The following is a 25,976-nucleotide window of genomic DNA, read 5'->3' as shown; positions in this document are numbered from 1 at the left end:
ACATCAGCACAGCAGGGAAGGATTTATGACATCACTGATGATGTCACAATGTCTGTGACATCAGTCGGTATGACATCCCTGATGTCACTGATGATGTCACAATTTCTATGCATAGGTGACACCATTGATCAGTTGACACAGGTCAATGGACATTGTGAGATCATCGGTGATTTATGGCATCCGCAGGAAACTCCACGACATCGGCTTCATAATCTATGGCACGTGTCAAACTCAAGGCCCGGGGGCCAAATATGGCCCGGCATCTCATTTTATTTCACCTCAATTAGTTTTTATAGTTGTAGGCTACTAGTTGTCTGTTTGCCATTATTTTTCCTATAATTCTGCTTTCAGAGCTAGTTAATTATTACGTTATTATTACTAAAGACCAGTAGCCTACTGATCAAATCAGTGGCAATTATAACAAGTAGGCTAGATACATTTATATCGTGTTACATTTACAACCGGCCCTTTGAGGGCAACCATAAGGCTGATGTGTCCCAGGATGAAATTGAATGTGACACTCCTGAGATGTTGAAAGGGAGAGATGTTGGTGGTCGGCCCCCCCCCCCCCACCCCCAAAACCGAGTCCAGTGCTTCTGCACGTCGGCCACTCATACCAGAGAGATGCTCGACACAGCTTTGGAGACCATCAGTGAAGTGGGCGACCTCACCTGCTGCAGCTGAAGTACTCCAGACGTGCGCAGCTTGTGAACAGGCAATGCAGGCAATTGCTTGGGGCCCCAGGCCATTAGGGCGCCTCCGATGGCTGAGAAACTTTACTCCACAGCAGTGATCACAACTCCCTCGCCAAAACAACCAATGGACAATTTGCAATGACATTGAAACCTCCCTAAAGAGGGCCCATGTCATTCCCGTCATACTCGTATGATTCATGTAGCCTACATTGTCTTGAATTGAAAGTTAAACATACATTCAAGAGAATGTATGTGAATCATGCACGTTTGACAGGAATGATTCACAGTCATTCACTTTCACTTTCAATTCATGAGAACATAATGTGAATCCTTCCTGTCAAACTTGCATGATTCATGTACTTTCTCTTGAATTGAAAGTGAAGGAATGCTGGTTGGAAGGGGCCCCTTGGAATTTTTGCCTAGGGCCCCAACAGACTAGAATCACCACTGACTGGTCTGTTTACTGTTGTAGCCTATGTGTAATTGCTTTTAACACCTGTCTGCTTGGCTTATCCTGTTTGTTATTTTGTTGTCTCCTATGCATGTACCTGTTGAGACTGCTGTGTCTTTTTACTCATGTCCTTTTTAACCTGCGCTATAGCTTTGCTCTGTGTATTTTTTACAGTTGACTTCTATTTCTATTTTTATTATTTTAGGTAGCCTGTTGCAACACCTTGGCCGGGGACTACGGGTGGAAACTAGCCTTTTGGCTAAACCTGGTGTATTTACATTGAGTTGTTGATTCTGTCCCCTTTTTTTCAATAAACTGAACTGAACTGAACTGAACTGACTTCACTGCAAGTCTGAGATCCAGAATTGCTCGAATTTAGAGCCCCACTAAAAACATGCAAGAAGATAGTCGTTGTTTACTGTTTAGGGCCTCCCCAGGGGGGCTCCAAGCAGTTTCAGGGGAGTTTCAATTCTAATTCTCAATTTTCTGGAGAAATCTGACTTTCTGTTCCTGGTTCTACCACACGGTGCCGCCATTGCACCGGACAATGCGAAAGAAGCAGACCGCCGCCACGCCTGTAGGCGGACCAGTGCAGTCGTAGCCAGCGTCGTCAGACCAGCAGACATTGGATACGGACAACAACAGTGACAGATCCAGCCCGCTATTCTGTTTGCAACCAGTTATGGGTGCAGTCTGAACAAGTGGATACAGTAGCGCACCGCAATATACCTCGCAGTTTGATCCTCATGAAGGAGCTCCGTCCGGGCTGAGTTTGGGAGATGGGAGTACTCAACATTGCAGACCAGGTAGGTTGAAAGAAAGCGCTCTCCGTGGTCTGTGCTGTGGCGTAGTCTATTTGCTGGCAACTAAATAACTGCTCTTGTGCGCAGCATGTTTTCTTCGTGTTAACGGCTTGTTTTTTTGTCACTAGGCAATTTCTGATTATTGCTTATTTGAGTGCAGCTATTCGCTATTGACACTGTAAACATATGAACGTCAGTCATTGCGATCGGCGATGTTAAGACGCGTTGTCGCTGTCGTTCCTGCTCATGTTATAACGCTAGGCCCTGGTCTGGGCCAGGGCCAGCTTCATACCAGATGTAGCCAGAGCCGACTAGCTGACGACACAAGGGGCCCTGATGTAACTAGGCCGCAGCTAGGGCTCCGTCTATTGGCTGGAAGGGAACAAGTATCGCATTCACTGACGATAAATACACGTTCTTAGCCATACCGTTAGTAGTTAGCATTCGTTTAGCAGTCTGTAGCTATAGGTTAAAACGCCCATTCAGCTAACGTTGCACAGACGGGGGAGAAAATCTGTGCTTTCGCTTCGGAGAGCATTTCATGCAGCGCTAGCGCGTAACGTTAACAGACATGTCTGTATTGCAGCCTCCTCTGGTCCAGGCCATCTTCAATCGTAATGCTGAAGAAGTCCAACAATTATTGCACAAAAAGGAGGATGTCAATGCACTGGTGAGTACAGTTACGAAGTGCTTCTACTTTGCAAATGCAGCCAGACTCATTGGCGGGATGGTGGTCCCTGTAATAGCAGGTGAACATGCAAATCAAAGGTCACCATTGATTGGTCCTGCATATCTGAATCCCTCAGGACCAAGAGCGCCGTACGCCGCTTCATGCTGCTGCCTGTGTGGGTGACGTCCATATAATGGACCTTCTCATTGAATCAGGTGAGCTGCTGCATGCGTTCTTGATAGTTGCGACTGTGTGAAGGATTAAGCTTCCCATCTTGTAACCTGCTACAGAAATGTGGTGGACTGTTCTGACGTGGTCGCCATCGCAGAAGATTTCCTCTTCGTTGTCACTGCGTCCTTGTGACCTCCTGATCTCTGTTTGTCTTGACAGGTGCCAGTGTAAATGCTAAAGACGATGTGTGGTTGACCCCATTGCACAGGGCGGCTGCTTCCCGGAACGAAGTAAGCTATATGAGTTACTAATCTCCCGGTGCTTTTCCAGACACTCTAATGATGGCTCAATCGGCTATAGCTTCACCCTGTGATTCTATTATCTATGCATGCATGGAGGGTTATTGATTCCATCTAGATGTATGCAATGAAAACGCTGCACCGCAGGAAATGTAGCAAACCCGCAGATGGAAAATATATACCGTATATATTTTTTTAAGCCCTTGATTGCTTCTTGGTCCCCAGAGGGCAGTGGGTCTGCTGCTGAGGCGCGGGGCAGAGGCGAATGCAATAGACAAGCTCTGGCAGACACCGCTGCACGTGGCCGCCGCCAACCGTGGCACGCGCTGCGCCGAGGCCCTGCTGACCCAACTGAGCAACCTGAACATGGCAGATCGTACCGGCAGAACTGCCCTGCACCACGCTGCTCAGAGCGGGTTCCAGGAGGTGAGAGAGAGAGAGAGGGAGGGCGGAACCAGGAGTGTGCTGCGATTTTGCTGTGAAGATGCAGAGTCGATGTAGATTGCAGAGTCTGAGATACTAGTTGGTGACAGATACAAAAATACATTGGTGACGAAATACTGACGCATATTTTTGGTTTGTTGGTTCTTAGATGGTGAAGCTGCTGCTGAACAAAGGGGCCAACCTGAGTGCCATCGATAAGAAAGAGAGGCAGCCCATCCATTGTGCAGCCTACTTGGGTAAGCAGGTTTCAGTTTCTGGTAGGGCTGCACGATTAATCGTATTTTCATCGTCATCGCGATATGAAAATGCGCGATGAACACATCGCAAAAGTCACGTGTTATCGCAATATATATATATATATATATTTTTTTTTAACAGTGCACCTGAACGCAACATGCAAGATACCGGCTGAATAAGTGTCCAAATGTTCATGTCATTCTGGCCAATACTCACTACTAAACTGACTACTGACTGACTAAAAGGCTAAAAGTAATCTCATGTGTAAGAAATGACTGTTCTACATTGAAGTAAAAATGTAAATAATTAACTTGTTGGTTTTGGATTTTTTTTAGCTTCAAGAGTGCATTTTTGTTCGTATGACCCTCAACACAGGCTTTGAGAATCCCGTGCCACTTACTGATACGTATGCTTAAATTAACACACTCATATTGCAAAATGAATTTAGGCCCTCACTGTAATACTTCAGAAGTTGAATTTGAAGTTCAGCATTAATACAATTGTCATTTTTTGTCTTAGATTTACCTTTGTGTGTTATTGCAATATAAAACTACATCATTGAGAATCGATTCTAGATTCTGGAATCGAGAATCGTTGGAATCGAGAATCGATTCTGGAATCGGATCCCCAGGGTGGGTGTCCCCAGGAATCGGAATCGGATCGGATCGTGGCTTAGCCGGATCGGAGCACCCCTACCCATTAATATTTGTGTTTATAGCATTTTTTTTATTTATCGCAGGTCATATCGTCATCGCAATATTGAACAGTGTTATCGCACATCGCAGCTTTTCCTCATATCGTGCAGCCCTAGTTTCTGGCCACTTCTGCTCGGCACAATTAGGAAACTTGTTGACATTTGAAAATAGCAGTTAAAGCTGCTTATTACCTCCATCAAGGAGGTTATGTTTTCGGTGCTGTTTGTTTGTTTCGTCTGTTTGCTTGTCAGCAGCATTACGGAAAAACGAACTGGCCCAATTGTCATGAAACTTTGTGGAGAAGCCATAACATTTTGGCGCGGATCCGACTTCACGAAAAAGCAATAATTACATGTACCTTGGCGGAGGTCTGCACTGTCCGAGTGCCCCTCCAGTTGTTTATGGCACAACTGTGGGACAGTCTAAACTCTTGATGCCAGCAGTGGTGGTAACCTCATGTACCAAAATCCCCCTGTTTGTAAAACACTCAAGGAAGACTGGCTGCTTGCTATGTTTCCCAAAAAGAGCAACATATTATTAATATTTTTGTTTGTAAACATCCTTTTAACATTAATTTCTTAGAGCATTGTTTGTTATACTTTGTCCTATGCTCTTTTTTAAGTGTAAAGTGTACTGGGACCATGCTTCATGGTGATTTTGCACTTTAAATAAAAATGGATTGATTGATTGATATTATTAATATCACAAAATTCAAGTGTTTTCTTCCATTATGGTTCCCCCTGTAGGGCACGTGGAGGTAGTGAAGTTGCTGGTGTCCCGCAGCGCTGACAAATGCTGCAAGGACAAACAGGGCTACACGCCGCTGCACGCCGCAGCTGCCAGTGGTCATATCGAAATTGTGAAGTACCTTCTGAGGCTGGGGACGGAGGTGAGTGACTCTGTAAGCTCAAGTCCATTTTTTTACTCTTAAATGTCTCAATTTTGGATCAAATGTAACCCGTGTTTGTTGAATCGCTATATTTAAAAATTCCAGACGTCCTTCCTTTCTGTCTGTCAGACTTTGTGTTCGGTCCGATCTTGAATGCTGGTGTGTGTGACTGTTTCTGTCGTGTCAGATCGATGAGCCCAATGGCTTTGGAAACACTGCGCTGCACGTGGCGTGCTACATGGGCCAGGAGGCCGTGGCCACCGAGCTGGTGAACCACGGGGCGAACGTCAACCAGCCCAACAAGAGCGGCTACACCCCTCTGCATCTGGCCGCCGTCTCCACCAACGGCGCCCTCTGCCTGGAGCTGCTGGTCAACAACGGGGCAGATGTCAACCAGCAGGTATGAAATGTGTCCCCAAACTTCAACTTTCATCTCAAACACGTGTACGTCTGAAATTACAATAATAACCATACTACTACGCATATGCACGATGGGAACACCTGATAAACCAAGTTGGATTTGACTCATTTTAAAGACACTTCTGGATCTTATGCTGCTGCAAGTAGCTTTACCAATACCGTAATAAACATTAGAATCAAATAAGCCTTTCACAGATCAAAAGATCTTGGTCTGGACGTGAGAGACTCTCAGTGACTCTCGGTCGGAAGAGAAGCGTTCTAGTCCGCCTAACAATATTTTCAGTAAAGACGGAAGGTGGAAGAGAGACCTTATTGTGTAAATAAGGACAACAGTAAGAGTGAAAACGAGACTTTCTAACTGCTGCTACTTTGAGAAATACTGACCTGGAAAAAGTAAAAGTTTATTCGCATGCAAAAGTGCAGTAAAATAATTGTTTTCTGAAACCAAGACCTAGTGATCATCACAATATTTAGCAAAAATAATGAGGATTATTCGTGTAAATTGAAATGCTCAGTTGTTTATGCCTGCCTTTTACAACCCGCTCGTAGTACTTTTCCAAAGCTCTTTCAACAAAGTCTGAGTCGTTACTTCTGTTTGAGAAGAAATACTTATTATACTGATAATACTTATTCTTTTCTTTCCCCTCTCCAGAGTAAAGAAGGGAAGAGCCCCCTGCACATGGCAGCCATTCACGGACGCTTCACACGCTCTCAGATCCTCATCCAAAACGGTAAGCATGGCGACCCGGCCTGATTGACTCGATGTGTTTGGTAACCACGGCGACGTGGCCTGATTGACTTGATGTGTTTGGTAACCGTGGCGACGCGGCCTGATTGACTCGATGTGTTTGGTAACCACGGCGACGCGGCCTGATTGACTCGATGTGTTTGGTAACCGCGGCGACGCGGCCTGATTGACTTGATGTGTTTGGTAACCACGGCGACGCGGCCTGATTGACTCGATGTGTTTGGTAACCGTGGCGATGCGGCCTGATTGACTCGATGTGTTTGGTAACCGCGGCGACGTGGCCTGATTGACTCGATGTGTTTGGTAACCGCGGCGACGCGGCCTGATTGACTCGATGTGTTTGGTAACCGTGGCGACGCGGCCTGATTGACTCGATGTGTTTGGTAACCGTGGCGACGCGGCCTGATTGACTCGATGTGTTTGGTAACCGCGGCGACGCGGCCTGATTGACTCGATGTGTTTGGTAACCACGGCGACGCGGCCTGATTGACTCGATGTGTTTGGTAACCACGGCGACGCGGCCTGATTGACTCGATGTGTTTGGTAACCGCGGCGACGCGGCCTGATTGACTCGATGTGTTTGGTAACCACGGCGACGCGGCCTGATTGACTCGATGTGTTTGGTAACCGTGGCGACGCTGCCTGATTGACTCGATGTGTTTGGTAACCGTGGCGACGTGGCCTGATTGACTCGATGTGTTTGGTAACCGCGGCGACGCGGCCTGATTGACTCGATGTGTTTGGTAACCGTGGCGACGCTGCCTGATTGACTCGATGTGTTTGGTAACCGTGGCGACGCTGCCTGATTGACTCGATGTGTTTGGTAACCACGGCGACGCTGCCTGATTGACTCGATGTGTTTGGTAACCGCGGCGACGCGGCCTGATTGACTCGATGTGTTTGGTAACCGTGGCGACGCGGCCTGATTGACTCGATGTGTTTGGTAACCGCGGCGACGCGGCCTGATTGACTCGATGTGTTTGGTAACCGTGGCGACGCGGCCTGATTGACTCGATGTGTTATTACAGGCTTGTCTCCTCCTCCTTTAATGTCTGTTTGATTCACTTCCTGCTCCCTGCTTCCTGTCAGGCGGGGAGATTGATTGCGTGGATAAGTATGGCAATACCCCTCTCCACGTTGCTGCTAAGTACGGCCACGAACTGCTGATCAGCACTCTGATGACCAACGGAGCAGACACGGCCAGGTAGGCCAAACTGCCTTCAAGTGCTGTCGCTGATGAACAGCGCTGCCTCCGCGTTATTAAGGCACATTAAAACGCTGTGCCTCGTGGAATATTATTACGATGCTGTAAGACCGTTAGTGTTAAAGGGATACACCACTTTTTTGGAAGTTTAGCTCATTTGCCACATCCCCCCCCAACATGCACCATGCCTTACCGGCACTGTCCGCTCAGTTCACAGTGAGCTACAGTCGTGAAGTTAGTAATTATCGCCATAGAATGGAGGCTAATGGTACAGCTGTTAAAAATCTGCCAAAACACACATCTCACAACGCTAAAATACATGTTGTGCTTCGGCTACTCACCACACGATGAAATATTAATCCAAAATGCACATAATCTGTCTTTCTGGAAGGAAAAGAGGTCGGCGGCCATGTTTGGAAAGTAGTGCCGGCTACCTCTTTTCCTTCCAAAAAGACCAATTATGTGCATTTTGGATTCATATTTCATCGTGTGGTGACTGGTGAGTACCCGAAGCACAACATGTATTTTGGCGCAGTGAGATGTTTGTTTTGGCAGATTTTTAACAGCTGTACCATTAGCCTCCATTCTATGGTGATAATTACTAACTTCACGACTGTAGCTCACTGTAAACTGAGCGGACAGTGCCGGTAAGGCATGGTGTATCTTGGTTATGTGGGGGGGGGTGTGGCAAATGAGCTAAACTTCCAAAAAAGTGGTGTATCCCTTTAAGCAGATTTAAGATTTTGACTCTGTTTCTAAGACACTTGTGTGCGTCTTTTTTTTGCCTTTCTAGACGTGGGATCCACGGAATGTTCCCCTTGCACTTAGCTGTGCTCTACGGGTTTTCAGACTGTTGTCGCAAGTTACTCTCCTCAGGTTTGTCTTTTCAATCTTCCATCTCCAGTGTTTGAGATATACGCTTTAACATCGCCATTACCGCCAATCGTTCCCTCGTTCCCCTACAGGTCAGCTGTATAGTATAGTTTCATCTATGAGTAAGGAGCACGTACTATCTGCTGGGTTTGACATAAACACGCCGGACAACTTTGGGAGGACCTGTCTACACGCTGCTGCCTCTGGAGGGTAAGCCACACACAGCCTCCTCTGGAGGGTAAGCCACACACACAGCCTCCTCTGGAGGGTAAGCCCACACACAGCTTCCTCTGGAGGGTAAGCCCACACACAGCCTCCTCTGGAGGGTAAGCCCACACACAGCCTCCTCTGGAGGGTAAGCCACACACAGCCTCCTCTGGAGGGTAAGCCACACACAGCCTCCTCTGGAGGGTAAGCCACACACAGCCTCCTCTGGAGGGTAAGCCCACACAAAGCCTCCTCTGGAGGGTAAGCCCACACACAGCCTCCTCTGGAGGGTAAGCCCACACAAAGCCTCCTCTGGAGGGTAAGCCCACACACACCCTCCTCTGGAGGGTAAGCCACACACAGCCTCCTCTGGAGGGTAAGCCCACACACAGCCTCCTCTGGAGGGTAAGCCCACACACAGCCTCCTCTGGAGGGTAAGCCACACACAGCCTCCTCTGGAGGGTAAGCCCACACAAAGCCTCCTCTGGAGGGTAAGCCCACACACAGCCTCCTCTGGAGGGTAAGCCCACACACAGCCTCCTCTGGAGGGTAAGCCCACACACAGCCTCCTCTGGAGGGTAAGCCCACACAGCCTCCTCTGGAGGGTAAGCCCACACAGCCTCCTCTGGAGTGTAAGCCACACACAGCCTCCTCTGGAGTGTAAGCCACACACAGCCTCCTCTGGAGGGTAAGCCCACACACAGCCTCCTCTGGAGGGTAAGCCACACACAGCCTCCTCTGGAGGGTAAGCCACACACAGCCTCCTCTGGAGGGTAAGCCACACACAGCCTCCTCTGGAGGGTAAGCCCACACACAGCCTCCTCTGGAGGGTAAGCCCACACAGCCTCCTCTGGAGGGTAAGCCCACACACAGCCTCCTCTGGAGGGTAAGCCACACACAGCCTCCTCTGGAGGGTAAGCCCACACACAGCCTCCTCTGGAGGGTAAGCCCACACACAGCCTCCTCTGGAGGGTAAGCCACACACAGCCTCCTCTGGAGGGTAAGCCCACACAGCCTCCTCTGGAGGGTAAGCCACACACAGCCTCCTCTGGAGGGTAAGCCACACACAGCCTCCTCTGGAGGGTAAGCCACACACAGCCTCCTCTGGAGGGTAAGCCACACACAGCCTCCTCTGGAGGGTAAGCCACACACAGCCTCCTCTGGAGGGTAAGCCACACACAGCCTCCTCTGGAGGGTAAGCCCACACACAGCCTCCTCTGGAGAGTAAGCCACACACAGCCTCCTCTGGAGGGTAAGCCACACACAGCCTCCTCTGGAGGGTAAGCCACACACAGCCTCCTCTGGAGGGTAAGCCACACACAGCCTCCTCTGGAGGGTAAGCCACACACAGCCTCCTCTGGAGGGTAAGCCCACACACAGCCTCCTCTGGAGGGTAAGCCACACACAGCCTCCTCTGGAGAGTAAGCCACACACAGCCTCCTCTGGAGGGTAAGCCACACACAGCCTCCTCTGGAGGGTAAGCCACACACAGCCTCCTCTGGAGGGTAAGCCACACACAGCCTCCTCTGGAGGGTAAGCCCACACACAGCCTCCTCTGGAGGGTAAGCCACACACAGCCTCCTCTGGAGAGTAAGCCACACACAGCCTCCTCTGGAGAGTAAGCCACACACAGCCTCCTCTGGAGGGTAAGCCACACACAGCCTCCTCTGGAGGGTAAGCCACACACAGCCTCCTCTGGAGGGTAAGCCACACACAGCCTCCTCTGGAGGGTAAGCCCACACACAGCCTCCTCTGGAGGGTAAGCCCACACACAGCCTCCTCTGGAGGGTAAGCCCACACACAGCCTCCTCTGGAGGGTAAGCCACACACAGCCTCCTCTGGAGGGTAAGCCACACACACCCTCCTCTGGAGGGTAAGCCCACACAGCCTCCTCTGGAGGGTAAGCCACACACAGCCTCCTCTGGAGGGTAAGCCCACACAGCCTCCTCTGGAGGGTAAGCCCACACACAGCCTCCTCTGGAGGGTAAGCCCACACAGCCTCCTCTGGAGGGTAAGCCACACACAGCCTCCTCTGGAGGGTAAGCCCACACACAGCCTCCTCTGGAGGGTAAGCCACACACAGCCTCCTCTGGAGAGTAAGCCACACACAGCCTCCTCTGGAGAGTAAGCCACACACAGCCTCCTCTGGAGGGTAAGCCACACACAGCCTCCTCTGGAGGGTAAGCCACACACAGCCTCCTCTGGAGGGTAAGCCACACACAGCCTCCTCTGGAGGGTAAGCCCACACACAGCCTCCTCTGGAGAGTAAGCCACACACAGCCTCCTCTGGAGAGTAAGCCACACACAGCCTCCTCTGGAGGGTAAGCCACACACAGCCTCCTCTGGAGGGTAAGCCACACACAGCCTCCTCTGGAGAGTAAGCCACACACAGCCTCCTCTGGAGGGTAAGCCACACACAGCCTCCTCTGGAGGGTAAGCCCACACACAGCCTCCTCTGGAGGGTAAGCCCACACACAGCCTCCTCTGGAGGGTAAGCCCACACAGCCTCCTCTGGAGGGTAAGCCACACACAGCCTCCTCTGGAGGGTAAGCCCACACAGCCTCCTCTGGAGGGTAAGCCACACACACAGCCTCCTCTGGAGGGTAAGCCCACACACAGCCTCCTCTGGAGGGTAAGCCCACACACAGCCTCCTCTGGAGGGTAAGCCCACACAGCCTCCTCTGGAGGGTAAGCCACACACACAGCCTCCTCTGGAGGGTAAGCCCACACACAGCCTCCTCTGGGGAGTGGGACCGTTCAACTGACAAACAAGTGCCCCAGTATCACCCGATGTATGCATCCTGGAAAGTGCCGTTTCTCTTAACCTGGTTTTAATTTCCTTCCCTTTGTCGTCTTTCTTTTACAGAAATGTTGAATGTCTGAACTTGCTCTTAAGTAGTGGTACCGACTTGAATAAGAGGGACAAGATGGGAAGGTGAGTTTGCCGCCATTTTGAATAGATTTGCATCTGCCGATAAGGATTGAAATGTTGTTCTCCGGGCACTTCAACAGAAATTAATATTCCGGTGGTCTGAGATTTTTCAGTACCGTGTATCACCACTCCACTTTGTTTGTTTGTCCCCCTGCAGGACACCGTTGCACTATGCGGCTGCTAATGGGAGGTACCAGTGCACTGTGACCCTGGTGAGCGCTGGCGCTGAGGTCAACGAGCCGGACCAGACGGGCTGTACCCCCCTGCACTACTCTGCCGCCTCACAAGCCTTCTGCAGGTTGGACAGGTTAGTGCCCTATAACATCTTCATTCACTCCGATGGACCTGTTTTTTACCTCACAAAAGTTCCCGGAAGTAAGGTTCTGGATTAAGCAGCGCTGTCGAATTGCACAAAATTGACAGTTTGTGATGTACTTTGAAAGGGTCCGATGTTTAAAGAATCAAGTTGTATATTATCAGCTTTGTTGTAGCATTCAAACGGAGTGCGACTCCCCTTCCTGGCTACTCATTGATTGGCTACTGACTCACACATTTTGGACCTCCACTGGCGCCATTGGAGTTCCTTCAACCTCAAAATGGTCAAAGTGGCCGATGAATTTTGGAACTTACCAGCCACTGTAGTTGATGGACCAAAAAGAAGTCTCATTTTCTTGCCCTTATCTGTTTAGTGTTTCTCTGTTGTACACACAGAAAGTGAGGCTGAAATCGTTCCTGGAAAAGTAATCCGTAATGCCATATTTAATTACGCCAATGCAAATGTTGACAGAATATTCATACTCAAAAATCATTCTGTTACATTCGCACAATAATTGAATGATAGTCTTTCCTCTGATGATAATTTGATGAAGCGGTCGCCATGTCTGTTGTGAAGGTGCGTTCTGTTACTCTTTAGCAGTAGCTGTTCACTCGGTTACTTTCTTTTATAATAGATTATATGGGCTACAATTAATGTCAGTCATTTCCCAGAGGTAATAAAACGGTGGTTATATCTGTCTCTCGTTAACTGAGACGAAGCGTTACCTCTCACCTGTAAAGGAGCAAAGGGGTAAAGTCTGGATGTAAATGAAAAGTCTCTAAACCGTGTCTGGTAGATGATGGCGTAAATATGTCCCCAACAATGTCAAGAATATTACTGTGCTGCACAGACGTCAACATAGACACATTTTTTATCTGATTTATTCTCAATCAGCCCGACTGAAGTGAAAAGTTTATGGCGATCCAAGACCTGAAACCCTGCTCACTAATGTCATGTATTTATCCAGATATTAAATGGTTCTAGTGGTTAGATGATCAAAATCATTGATTACTTTTTCAGAGTTGATCGTCATTTTTCTGCGAGCCATCAGAGTGACGAGGACGAGGCGAAGGAGTCCTACTTGTGAGTTTTTTATTTTAATTTTTCTATCTATCCTCCATCTGATCATGTGATTCATGTCGTATTTGATAGATTGATCTATGAAATATGCCTTTTTAGTTTTGGATAACAGTTGTGTCCTAGGGGGGCGGGGTGGCACAGTTGTCTACATTTTTGTGTTTTCTTCACTGTTTGAATCACAGCTGCTTGGAGCATCTTTTGGACAACGGCGCTGATCCGTCGATGGTCAACTCAAAGGGTTACAGCGCTGTTCACTATGCAGCGTACCACGGCAACAAGCAGAACCTGGAGCTGGTGGGTTCTCTCCCCTCTCACCTCGAGATGACCTCACAGCTCATCATCACTCATCATCAAGTCAGCTGTCACAACAACTCGCAAACTGATCTAACCTCTCTGTCGTTTTATTTTTAGCTCCTGGAGATGTCTTTTAATGCACTAGGAGACATAGAGAGCAGTATTCCCGTCAGTCCGTTGCATCTCGCTGTAAGTGTTTTTCCATTTGCCCCAAGTCTCTGGCTCAACGTCGGCCATTATAATGGGTCTGGCAGCGCTGGTTAAGTAGTGACCGCCTCCCCCCTGTCCCCCCCCAGGCTGATAAGGGCCACTGGCAGGCGCTGCATGTCCTGACGGAGACCGCGGCCTACGTGGACGTGCAGGACGCCGCGGGGCGCTCGGTGCTCTACTTGGCTGCTCAGAGAGGCTACGTCCGCTGCGTGGAGGTGCTGCTGGCTCAGGGCGCCTCCTGTCTCCTCAATGACAACCGCGCCATGTGGACTCCCATTCACGTCGCAGGTAACGCCGCCCCCTGCTGGAATAATCTCAAAGCATGACACGGGGAGTTAAAAAAAAAACTTTCCACCTGAATAGAGTCAGTTTTGTGTTGTTCCTTGTTTCCTGATTTATTTATTTATTTTGTTTTTTTGCTCTTTGTTCCAGCTGCCAACGGTCACACAGACTGTCTGCTTATGATGATTGATTATGGAGAGGAGGGGGATCTGACCAACGTTGCAGACACATTTGGCCAGTAAGTTCTTCTCTCTATGTCAACTCTTAGTCTAAGACAGTGGTTCTCAAATGGGGCTCCTTGAAGGGGGTTCCAGGGGGTCCCCAGCCAAAAGGGGGGTAATTTATTTTCACTATAATTCCCATTCATAATTAACACAATGACTATTTTGGTCACGGGTTTTATACACTTTCTGTAATAAAACATCTAAAAGCATCAATCTTATTATCATATGGGGGACCGTGGGACAAAATCCTATCAAATGGGGGTCCGTGGTCTAATTTTTGTCAGTTTAGGGGTCCTTCATGTGAAAAAAATTGACAACCACTGATCTAAGAAGTCTTTAACTGAAAAGGCTTGACTTCAGTTTTACTTTCAGCTTTGATTTTTTTTATGTATTTATTTATTTATTTTTGTCAAACTCTAAATCTGCCCACTCAGTGGAACAAACACAACTTGTCTTATTTTTTGACTTCAGGACCCCTCTGATGCTCGCTGTTTTGGGAGGTCACACTGACTGTGTCCACCTCCTGCTGGAGAAGGGAGCCTTGCCAGATGCCAAGGACAAGAGGGGCAGCACAGCTTTGCACAGGGGGGTGAGTCCAACGCACCATCATAGCTGTGCCCTCAAACCCATCTGAATAGCAGGTCCTCAGCTGTGCCACAAGATGGGATTTACTGTTTCATCGGCTTAACATTTGTTTTGTGGTCCAGATGGTGTCGGGCCGTGATGACTCTTGTTTTGTTTTGTGGTCCAGGCGGTGTCGGGCCGTGATGACTGTTTTGTTTTGTGGTCCAGGCGGTGTTGGGCCGTGATGACTCTTGTTTTGTTTTGTGGTCCAGGCGGTGTTGGGCCGTGATGACTCTTGTTTTGTTTTGTGGTCCAGGCAGTGTTGGGCCGTGATGACTGTTTTGTTTTGTGGTCCAGGCGGTGTTGGGCCGTGATGACTCCGTTTTGTTTTGTGGTCCAGGCGGTGTTGGGCCGTGATGACTCTGTTTTGTTTTGTGGTCCAGGCGGTGTCGGGCCGTGATGACTGTTTTGTTTTGTTTTGTGGTCCAGGCGGTGTCGGGCCGTGATGACTGTTTTGTTTTGTTTTGTTTTGTGGTCCAGGCGGTGTCGGGCCGTGATGACTGTTTTGTTTTGTGGTCCAGGCGGTGTTGGGCCGTGATGACTCCGTTTTGTTTTGTGGTCCAGGCGGTGTTGGGCCGTGATGACTCTGTTTTGTTTTGTGGTCCAGGCGGTGTCGGGCCGTGATGACTGTTTTGTTTTGTTTTGTGGTCCAGGCGGTGTCGGGCCGTGATGACTGTTTTGTTTTGTTTTGTTTTGTGGTCCAGGCGGTGTCGGGCCGTGATGACTGTTTTGTTTTGTGGTCCAGGCGGTGTTGGGCCGTGATGACTCTTGTTTTGTTTTGTGGTCCAGGCGGTGTTGGGCCGTGATGACTGTTTTGTTTTGTGGTCCAGGCGGTGTTGGGCCGTGATGACTCCGTTTTGTGGTCCAGGCGGTGTTGGGCCGTGATGACTCTGTTTTGTTTTGTGGTCCAGGCGGTGTCGGGCCGTGATGACTGTTTTGTTTTGTTTTGTGGTCCAGGCGGTGTCGGGCCGTGATGACTGTTTTGTTTTGTTTTGTTTTGTGGTCCAGGCGGTGTCGGGCCGTGATGACTGTTTTGTTTTGTGGTCCAGGCGGTGTCGGGCCGTGATGACTGTTTTGTTTTGTGGTCCAGGCGGTGTCGGGCCGTGATGACTGTTTTGTGGTCCAGGCGGTGTCGGGCCGTGATGACCGTTTTGTTTTGTGGTCCATGCGGTGTCGGGCCGTGATTACTCCGTTTTGTTTTGTGGTCCAGGCAGTGTTGGGTCATGATGACTCTGTTTTGTTTTGTGGTCCAGGCGGTGTTGGGCCGTGATGACTGTTTTGTTCTGTGGTCCAGGCAGTGTTGGGTCATGATGACTGTTTTGTTTTGTGGTCCAGGCGGTGTTGGGCCGTGATGACTCTGTTTTGTGGTCCAAGCTGTGTTGGGCCGTGATGACTCCTGTTTTCTTTTGTGGTCCAGGCAGTGTTGGGTCGTGATGACTCTGTTTTGTTTTGTTTTGTGGTCCAGGCGGTGTTGGGCTGTGATGACTCTTGTTTTGTTTTGTGGTCCAGGCGGTGTTGGGCCGTGATGACTCTTGTTTTGTTTTGTGGTCCAGGCAGTGTTGGGTCATGATGACTGTTTTGTTTTGTGGTCCAGGCGGTGTTGGGCCGTGATGACTCTGTTTTGTGGTCCAGGCGGTGTTGGGCTGTGATAATTCTGTTTTGTTTTGTTTTGTGGTCCAGGCGGTGTTGGGCCGTGATGACTCTGTTTTGTTTTGTGGTCCAGGCGGTGTTGGGCCGTGATAATTCTGTTTTGTTTTGTTTTGTGGTCCAGGCGGTGTTGGGCCGTGATGACTCTTGTTTTCTTTTGTGATCCAGGCAGTGTTGGGTCGTGATGACTGTTTTAATTATTTTGTGGTCCGGCGGTGTTGGGCCGTGATGACTCTGTTTTATTTTGTGGTCCGGCGGTGTTGGGCCGTGATGACTGTTTTAATTATTTTGTGGTCCGGCGGTGTTGGGCCGTGATGACTCTGTTTTATTTTGTGGTCCGGCGGTGTTGGGCCGTGATGACTCTGTTTTATTTTGTGGTCCGGCGGTGTTGGGCCGTGATGACTCTGTTTTATTTTGTGGTCCGGCGGTGTTGGGCCGTGATGACTCTTGTTTTGTGTTGTGGTCCAGGCGGTGTTGGGCCGTGATGACTCTTGTTTTGTTTTGTGGTCCAGGCGGTGTTGGGCCGTGACGACTGTGTGACGGCCCTGCTGGAGCACAAAGCTTCTGCGCTGTGTCGGGACGCTCAGGGCAGCACACCGATGCACTACGCCGCGTCCAGAGGACACACCGACATCCTGGCCAGTGTGGTGCAGGCCGCCGTGGCCTCTGACCCCCAGGATCAACTGCTGGACAACAAAAAATACACCCCGTTACACTGGGCCGCTTACAAAGGTAATACACCCCGTTACACTGGGCCGCTTACAAAGGTTTGCTCCGTTTAATCAGAATCCCCAATCCTATAGACCAAATCAGCGGGGATGTTTACATTTACTTCCGGTTACCCCTGGGGTCCACACATCATAATGGCGGTGAACGTCACAAACTGACGTGTTGAAGACAAAAACAGACAAAGAAGACAAAAATTGTTAGTTCGTGTTGTGTTGTTGTTTAATATCATCATAACAACACTTTCACTAACGTTAGTGGAGACCAGACTAGCTAATTTACCTGTTGGACCAGACCAGAGTAGACTTGAAGCTAAATTAAATTAACGTGGTGTCAGTAGCTCTGTCTGTAACAGTCTGCAAAAAAACAGCGAGTTTGACAGTTGTAAACAAACGTTATTAGCTAGCTAACACTACATAAAACAAACACAGAAGAAAGGCTAGATACGTCGGACAAGCATGTTTACCAACCGTTTGAACATTTAAATTGAAAGTAGTCGGCCGAAAACAACGAGAGGGTTTGACAGCATTTATTTGACAACACGCACATTTAAACCTGCCGCCTTCCCCAAGTGGTACGCGGAAGTAATGTTGTTTACATGGTGACGTCACGGTGATTTGGTCTATACGTTGTCATTTTTAAATGTAAAATCGGTTGTCTGTTATGCTGAATATGTGTTTCCGTTTGTTCTCAGGGCATGAAGACTGTTTGGAGGTTTTACTTGAACATAAAACATTTACCCACGAAGAGGGAAACCCTTTCACCCCACTGCACTGTGCTCTGTGAGTACCACCACCAAGGCTCTCATCTCATGCCTCCAATAGAGAGGCAAAGTGGAACCTCACTTCCTGCTTCAGCACTGTACCAGAGATTTTCTTCCGCCATTTATTTTCCCATAGACATTTCGTAAAATGCTTATAAAAATGGTTGGACTTGGTCAAACCAAACGGTTCAGCTATATTTAGAATCGGGAGAGACCATAGAACATTTCACTCAGACCAAAACTTTAAAAAACATAACATGAAAGAATATGCTCTTTAAACTCGAATTGTTTTTACGTTTTGGTCCGAGTGAAATGTTATGTGATCTCTCCTGTTTCTAAATATATCTGAACCGTTTGGTTTGAACAAGTAAGACTATTTTTATAAGCATTTTACGAAATGCCTATGGGGAAATAAATGGCGGATGAAAATCTCTGGTACAGTGCTGAAGCAGGAAGTGACGTTCACTTTGGCTCTCTATGTGTCAAATAGACTTCAGATGAAAAAACAAAAGACATTTTCTCGGATCAGCTGACAGTGTTGTGCTTTAGTCATTAAGACTCAATCGTGTCGCTTGCAGGATGAACGGCAACAGTGGTGCTGCAGAGAGGCTGCTGGAGTGTGCAGGGGTCCACATGATCAACATCAGAGATGCCAAAGGAAGGTGAGGCTATAGAACACGTGGATGCGTCGAGTATTCAGGAACCACCTTCAGAAACAACCCTTGGCTAAACTAAAGATCTACTCTGTCTTCTCCAGTCTATGCAAATTTTTAACTATGAACGCATAACGTACTTAAAAGCTTAGCAGACTAAACGCAGCATCTGAAGCTGTGACCCTGAGCTCATAAGTGGTCGGGGCCGTCTCTGTCTCTGCCTGTAGGACCCCGCTCCACGCGGCCGCGTTTGCTGAGGACGTGGCGGGGCTTCAGCTGGTGCTTCGCCACGGGACCGAGATCAACGCCGTGGACCAAACTGGACGCTCTGCTCTGATGGTCGCCGCTGACAAGGGACAGAGCGGCACCGTGGGTAAGTCAGGATGCAGTTTGGCAAATGGCCACCAATAGAGAGGCAAAGTGGAACGTCACTTCCTGCTTCAGCACTGTACCAGAGATTTTCATCCGCCATTTATTTTCCCATAGACATTTAGTAAAATGCTTATAAAAAGAGTTTTACTGGTTCAAACCAAACGGTTCAGATATATTTAGAAACAGGAGAGATCACATGCCATTTCACTTGGATCAAAACGTTTAAAAAAATGCGGGTTTGAAGAAAATATTTTTTCGATGTTGTTTTTTAAGTTTTGGTCTGAGTGAAATGTTCTATGGTCTCTCCCGATTATAGCGTTAGCGGAACCGTTTGATTTGAACCAGTAAAACTATTTTTATAAGCATTTTACGAAATGTCTATGGGGAAAATAAATGGCAGATGAAAATCTCTGGTACAGTGCTGAAGCAGGAAGTGACGTTCACTTTGCCTCTATTACAAACAGGCTTAGAAAATCACACGCAGTCAGAATCGGAATCAGCTTTACTGGCCAAGTATGCACACACAAGGAATTTGACTCTGGTTTGCGTTGCTCTCAAAGTATTGACACACAGAAAAAGGTATGCACAAGTTAAAACAAACGAGGCACGGGTACATTCAAACATTTACCAAATTTTGCATGAACTACTATACAATAAGGGTAACAAAGTTGAAGAATACTACACCAAACGTAGCATTTGGTGTGCCTTCATTGTACATTGTTGTAGTGGTGAGTCGTGACTTCCAGATAGAGTTGCAGAAGGTAATTTATCTTGGTGTTTGTGTGGCGCAGCCATTCTTCTTCACCGAGCCAAGGCAGACCTGACACTGCTGGATGACAACAGGAACACTGCCCTGCACCTGGCCTGCAGCAAGGTAAACACTCCTATTACTCACCGTCATCCGTAAAGTCACAGAGGCACACTGCCGGCATGCAACGCCGAACCTGGGGGAAAAAAACAATACTTCAGCCAGCATGGTTTGTGATGAATAAGCTCGGGTTTATTTTCATTTCAAAAATACCGCCGGTGTGTAACGTTTTTTAAAAACCCAACTTTTGCTGTAAGTGTTTAGGTGTCTCTGATGGACAAACACACTACATGCATCTTGTTAACCGTCTTCTTGATTTCTCCCGCAGGCTCATGAGATGTGCGCCCTGCTGATCCTGGGCGAGATCCACAACCCCACTCTGATCAACGCCACCAACAGTGCACTGCAAATGTGAGGAGCGTAGAACGTTTTGTGTGAACGAACAAGAAAAGAAAAATGGGACAAAGAAATGCTATTCGTAGAATACTGCCAAGCTTCCAATGATGGCTGGCGCCTTTTATCTCGATCAACAAAAGAGGCCTTTATTAGAGACGGGGTCATTATTAGAGACACGCCATTATTTGTCCCCAGTCCCCCCAGTATGCAAAAGAAGGAAAAGATAGAACTGACTGGTATTCTGTCAACAATTGTGCTGCTCAAATTTTATACAATTGCCTTTTTAGGCCTATAGCCTTAAAATATTACTGGTATTAGACAACTGATGTCAGATACTACTACTGCTGGTTCAATGTGATGTATTGTTGCTAAGATAGCAGTAGCTAACCATACAGAACATAGTCGACATCAGAGCTGCAAACAAAGCATCCATTCATCAAAATGGAATGAAATGAAAAAACGCAGCCAAAGCCACAAGCAAATCCTCATGTATTCAACTAATAACAAATGACAGTAATACTGCAGCGGTTATCTTTGCCTCATCAGTGTTCTAATCTACCATATCCAACCCTCTCTTTGGAGATTATATTTTGTGATATATTAGTCATTTTTTAATGATATTTTTTACAATAAATGTGACATGAATTTGGAATCCGCTGCATAATCGTGCCACACTTTTGTATTCGGGACAAACTTTTATTTATGCATACACACAACCACACTCCCTGACTATTTACAATTTATCATTGTAAGTTTGACAGGATGAAAACTAAATGTTAGAATTTTCACATTTTACAGTGATTGTGCTGACTGTTTCACAAAATATATTTTGTGATATATTAATCATTTTAATAATATTTCTTACAATAAATATGACAGGAATTTGGAATCCGCTGCATAATCGTGCCATACTTTTGTATTCAGGACAAACTTATTTATGCATACACACAACCACACTCCCTGACTATTTACAATTTATCCTTGTAAGTTTGACAGGATGAAAACTAAATGTTACGAATGTTCACATTTGACAGCGATTGTGCTGACGCTCTCTCCTGCATGTTTCGCCTGCAGGCCCCTCCATCTTGCAGCTCGTAACGGCCTGGCGACGGTGGTGCAGGCCCTGCTGAGCAGAGGAGCCACCGTGCTGGCTGTGGACGAGGAAGGTGAGGCGTGGCCCACTTCTGTTTGCCACTTCAGCCTATCATCCACTGTGGTTACAGATGAAGTACTCAGTTAACGTATGTACTGCGGACGCACAGTGTTAGAATCCTCAAACGTAGACGTTTGATTGTAGGGATGCACCGATATGGAAAATTTGGCCGATACCGATAACCCGATATTAACATTGCCGATAACCGATATTGACCGATGTCGATATGATCTGTATAAAACCACATTTCTATGATCATCAAATTTTGTACATACTGGAAAAACACGTGTAAACACTGTGAATTTGAAAAAGTAATGCAGTTCTTTATTTCCAAAACATTTGGAAAAGCTCATAAATCATAGATTTAACACATTGTTTAATCTCAATGTGAGGATTTTGGCCAATATCGATAACCGATATTAACATTGCAACATCAGACCGATGCCGATATGTATAAAAAATGACTTAACATCGGACGATACCGATATGATTGTCGATATATCGTGCATCCCTAGTTTGATGACCTATTTTCTAATTTGCACGTGAAACGTTGAAGCCTGGAAACCCGTTTATATTGTCTGTTGACGTGAACGTTGCGCCTGTCCCGTGTCCCCCCCCCCCCCACAGGCCACACCCCGGCCCTGGCCTGTGCTCCCAACAAGGACGTGGCTGACTGCCTGGCTCTGATCCTCTCCACCATGAAGCCTTTCCCCCCGCGGGACCCCTCCTCCTGCCCCTGCTCCCCGCCCACCGTCTCCCCCTCCCCGGGTCTCAACTTGCTGAAGCACTGCGGCATCACGGCCGCCTGCGCCCCCCTGCCCAGCGGCGGCCTCCACAACGGCTACGTCAAAGACCGCCACGGAGCGCCGGTCGGCCTGGACGGCTGTCTGTCTGAGTGAGAGCCTCGGTCTGGCCCCTCCCCCCTTCTCTCTCAGTCAGCTGCTATCACCATCATCACCACCAGGGGGCGACTCCCTTTAACACGGCCCAGAGGACCAGGAGACGGAGAGCACCCACCCACATGTCTGTTCTCTTATGTATGTATGTATGTATGTGTGTATGTGTCTGTGCGTCTCTGTGTGTGCGTGTGAGTGTGTTTGGTCTTCTCTTGAGGTGCAGTCAAACCTAATATGCAATTAGACCCCATTCCTCCATCTCCTAGTAGTGCTCAATACTTAGAGGTTCCATTGCTCTACAAGGTCACTCAGATGAAGTAACGGCGCGTCCCCCCAAAACGGACGCTCGCAAATCCGGCCCATCCCCCAAAGTCATTGAACCCTTTAAAATCATAATGTCGGCATAATTATATAACTTTGACAGCTAATAGCATGGAAAAACCTCTATGTCTCTCCCTTTCTCTCCATATCATTCAGTATTTAAAAATCATATCGTCTTTGATCAGTTGTGGGTGACCTTGTGGAGGAACGCACAGCCTTCCCAAAAGAATGATCAAAGAGTTTGATGTTTTTTTTTTTTCTTTCTTTTGTTGAGTCCGTTTAGCCTAGATTTTTATGAAGGAACCATACAAGGGAAAAATCAAAAATTTTGCTTAAAAGTGCAATGCTAGTGTACGACAGTACAATCCGAAATTTTTGGAAAAGGGTCACAAAAGATGTTATTTCCATAGTGTACTTTAAATGTACGGCCTAGAAATTGTTTGGCATTTTAACACACACGAAACTAATTTGGTAAATGCTGCTGAATATGTAAGCACGTCTCCTTACAAAGGACGGCCATGTTTGCGTTGGCGTTTTTTAACATCGATTTGTTCTCAAATGCCGACCTAAATGTTTTAAAGATGCTAAATAAGTGTTTGTTAAGCTAGAATGTTTCTAAGCGTATAAGTTATGACCAAAGTTGATCAACACTACTATGGCTATAAAATTATTTATTTGAGATGAACTGTACTGTATAGAGAAAGACAATAGATCTCGATATACCTCGTCAACTCGTTTAGCAGCTGCTTCATCTTCACCCAGGGGTCCGTAGGCCTGACGTTCTCTCTCGGTAGGACCAGAGAACCATTGTAGGGTAGTGACTGACTGAGGCCTTGTTTATTTCTAGATGGAGGCTTTACTAGTAATATCTGCCAACAACACCTCATCCAAGCATCGTATATCTGAGCACATAAATGAACAAGCCATTTCAATTGATTTCCCATCTCTTTTTACTTAACAGTGTTTTTTTTGTTTTGTTTTTTCGCTAAAGATTTCACAATTAGAAAAGGCCTAATTATGGAAGGAGAGCGGTCCGCTTTGGTTTTTAGGCGCTCGTGTCGTTCTGTTCTTTGCGGGGGGTTTTTTCTCCGAAGTTGAACCACCCAATCAGCGTGGTTTTTAACGAGCTCTTACTAACGGGAGTATTTTGTCGGAGCTGGTGAACTAGTCTTAAACATCGAAAATAGCTGGTGTCTCAACCATTCTGCTGGTTATCGGTTTGAAAAGATATTCTCGGCTATTTTTATTAGGTCGTTTTCAAGCAATATTTTCTTTTTCTTTTTTGGCCTTTTTGTTTTTGAACGTTATTGAATAGACAATCACTGTCACAAGGGCTTTTGTTTCCCTGGAATGTTTTTGATTTTTTTTTTTTCCTCTCTTTTTTTTTTTTAATTATTAGTTCATGAAAAATGACCTAAAGACTCGTTGAATGGCTCTGTGTGCGCCGGGCATTTGACTGTCAGTGTCAACACAAATGCACTGGATTGCCTTTAGGGCATCTCATGAAATGCCTTTTGACCTTTTGACCCATGCCTTCCGTAACACATCATTTCAGTTGGAATGCGTCGTAATGGCTAAGAGGACGATAACGCCCTAAGAATGATTATTGATTATCTTCTCCAACCCATTTGATAAGCTCAGCAACAACATTGAACCCACAGTTGCACCAGAGTATCTAGTGAAAAGCTCAATCTTTTGACGGGCAAATAATACCTTATGTGTCCCGGCATGGCGAACGAGCAGGGAGAATTTATACCCCTCCTCGTATAAGCTTATAGGGCTCAGAGGCAATGGAGAGGGAACTTTGCTTAGGCCAATACCTGTTGTTTCGATTTCAGGAATAGCAAAAATCCAAATAATTGTGCTTTTGGTGTTCCTTTTGGTGTCTCTTCATCCCCGTGTCTGGTACTAGGCATACTAAAGATGATTGTATTGGACCACTAAAGCTTTTTTGTGACTTAAAAATCTTAGATGTACTTCTTACTATGCCATTCTGTCTTTTCCGCCGTCTGCCGACGGTCGAATTTACACTGACCCAGATCATTTTCATCGGCACGATCATTTCATATCGACTTCGTAGTGAAATGGCACAATTGCACGACGCATTAGTTGGAAGTTTTGACTGGATGAAAGATGAGGACCTAGACTAGGTATGTCATTATATATCCCCCCCCCCCCCCCCCTGCGCGACAGGCTTTTTCACGTGATAGTGTTTTATTGGATATTCTTAAAATTGAGATTAACTCGGTTTCAGAGCGGTGAATTTACTGAGTTAGTGTTTTAGGAGTCTTTGCTTCGTAGTTGCCATTTCAGTTGACCTCCATAACTGATTGAATTGTAACTAACAGGTGACCCCCCCCCCCAGTTCCCCCCCCCCCTAGCCTTTGTTCTCTTGGTCAAATTGGTTTGTAGTGTGATTTTCTCTGATCCGTTTTAGGGGTAGGTACATTTTTGTAGTCTCAGGATCTGTGTTGAAGCAGCAGACAAAACTAATCAAATCGGAGAGTTCCGTTTTTAACCCCCCCCCCCCCCCCACAGCACTTAATTAGTCGAGCTCGCACTTTAGTACGTTAAGTTTCTAAGTGTGTAAAATTGCGCAGATGTTAATGTATGTACTTATGTTTACATGCATGTGTTTTGCTGCCGGATACAGGAAAAGGTTAGGCATCGCAAAAGACAAGCAAAAGCTGCGTCGAAATTGTATTTTAAAAAACCAATGCGTGATTGAAAGCACTTGCGGCGGGGACAGTGTCCGCTGCTCCGCTAACTCTCGTGTGTGATCGATTTTTTTCCGGGGTCCAACAAAGTGATGAGATTACATTATAGCTTGACCTACCGCGTTAACAACGGAAAGGTTCTGACCCCAAGTCAGTGTGGGTCAAATCACTTGAAAGTCCGCCCCCTTAGTGATTTAAACCAAAACCTCAGGCTCCTCCCACACATACTGTAGCCTACATTATTCCCTTCTGCCATCTGTAGGTGGTGTCGGACAGGTCAGTTTGGGGGGCAGGGATCGTTCTCTTTGTGATGTCCTTACAGCGAATGGAGCCATTCCCCCCCCCCCCTGCAAATATATACAAGTTGTAACAACATCATTTTGTTGTATCACAGTATTCTTATACATGTGTTTTTTTTTTTGCGTGTGTACCAATGGTAAATGAGTGCTTGGGCGTGGCGCTAGATCACAATTTTGATGTAAAATGGATCAAACAGAATGGAGCTTATTATTATACAGGATATGTGGAAAATAGAAAAGCAATGAAAGGTCCAAATGTAGCAATAGAGAGAGTGTGTTAATATACTGTAGTGTGCAGCACAATTCTTGCACTGCCATTGATTTAGGCCAATTCAGTAAATCATAAATAGCATAAATGCCAATGGAAGATTTCAATGCGGGTTTAGATGTGTGAATCTTTTGGGTCACAAATGAGGCCTATTTGCCAAAATTTGTTAAGGGGGGGCGAAAAAACCCC

General features: G+C 47.1%; 1 protein-coding gene across 1 annotated transcript; it reads left to right on the top strand.

Annotated features, from left to right (window-relative positions):
* Positions 1-1,925: 1,925 nt before the first annotated feature.
* Positions 1,926-22,185, top strand: ankrd52a (ankyrin repeat domain 52a; the record flags this gene model as incomplete). Its single annotated transcript, XM_083657075.1, has 28 exons — positions 1,926-1,952; positions 2,536-2,619; positions 2,756-2,834; positions 3,010-3,080; positions 3,315-3,515; positions 3,682-3,769; positions 5,212-5,354; positions 5,542-5,754; positions 6,427-6,505; positions 7,612-7,726; positions 8,520-8,602; positions 8,692-8,809; positions 11,673-11,741; positions 11,896-12,036; positions 13,075-13,137; positions 13,317-13,428; positions 13,546-13,617; positions 13,725-13,926; positions 14,071-14,158; positions 14,616-14,733; positions 16,928-17,147; positions 17,836-17,923; positions 18,483-18,566; positions 18,785-18,930; positions 19,721-19,803; positions 20,066-20,148; positions 21,208-21,299; positions 21,914-22,185. 28 exons carry the CDS (start codon positions 1,926-1,928, stop codon positions 22,183-22,185), a joined length of 3,234 nt encoding a protein of 1,077 aa, XP_083513201.1.
* Between the last annotated feature and the right edge of the window lie 3,791 nt (positions 22,186-25,976).

This window comes from Poromitra crassiceps (assembly GCF_964638095.1).
Source record: "Poromitra crassiceps genome assembly, chromosome: 20".
Classification (NCBI taxonomy): Eukaryota; Metazoa; Chordata; class Actinopteri; order Beryciformes; family Melamphaidae; genus Poromitra; species Poromitra crassiceps.
Note: the sequence above shows the minus strand (reverse complement) of the source record. Positions and strands in the feature narration are given on the sequence as shown.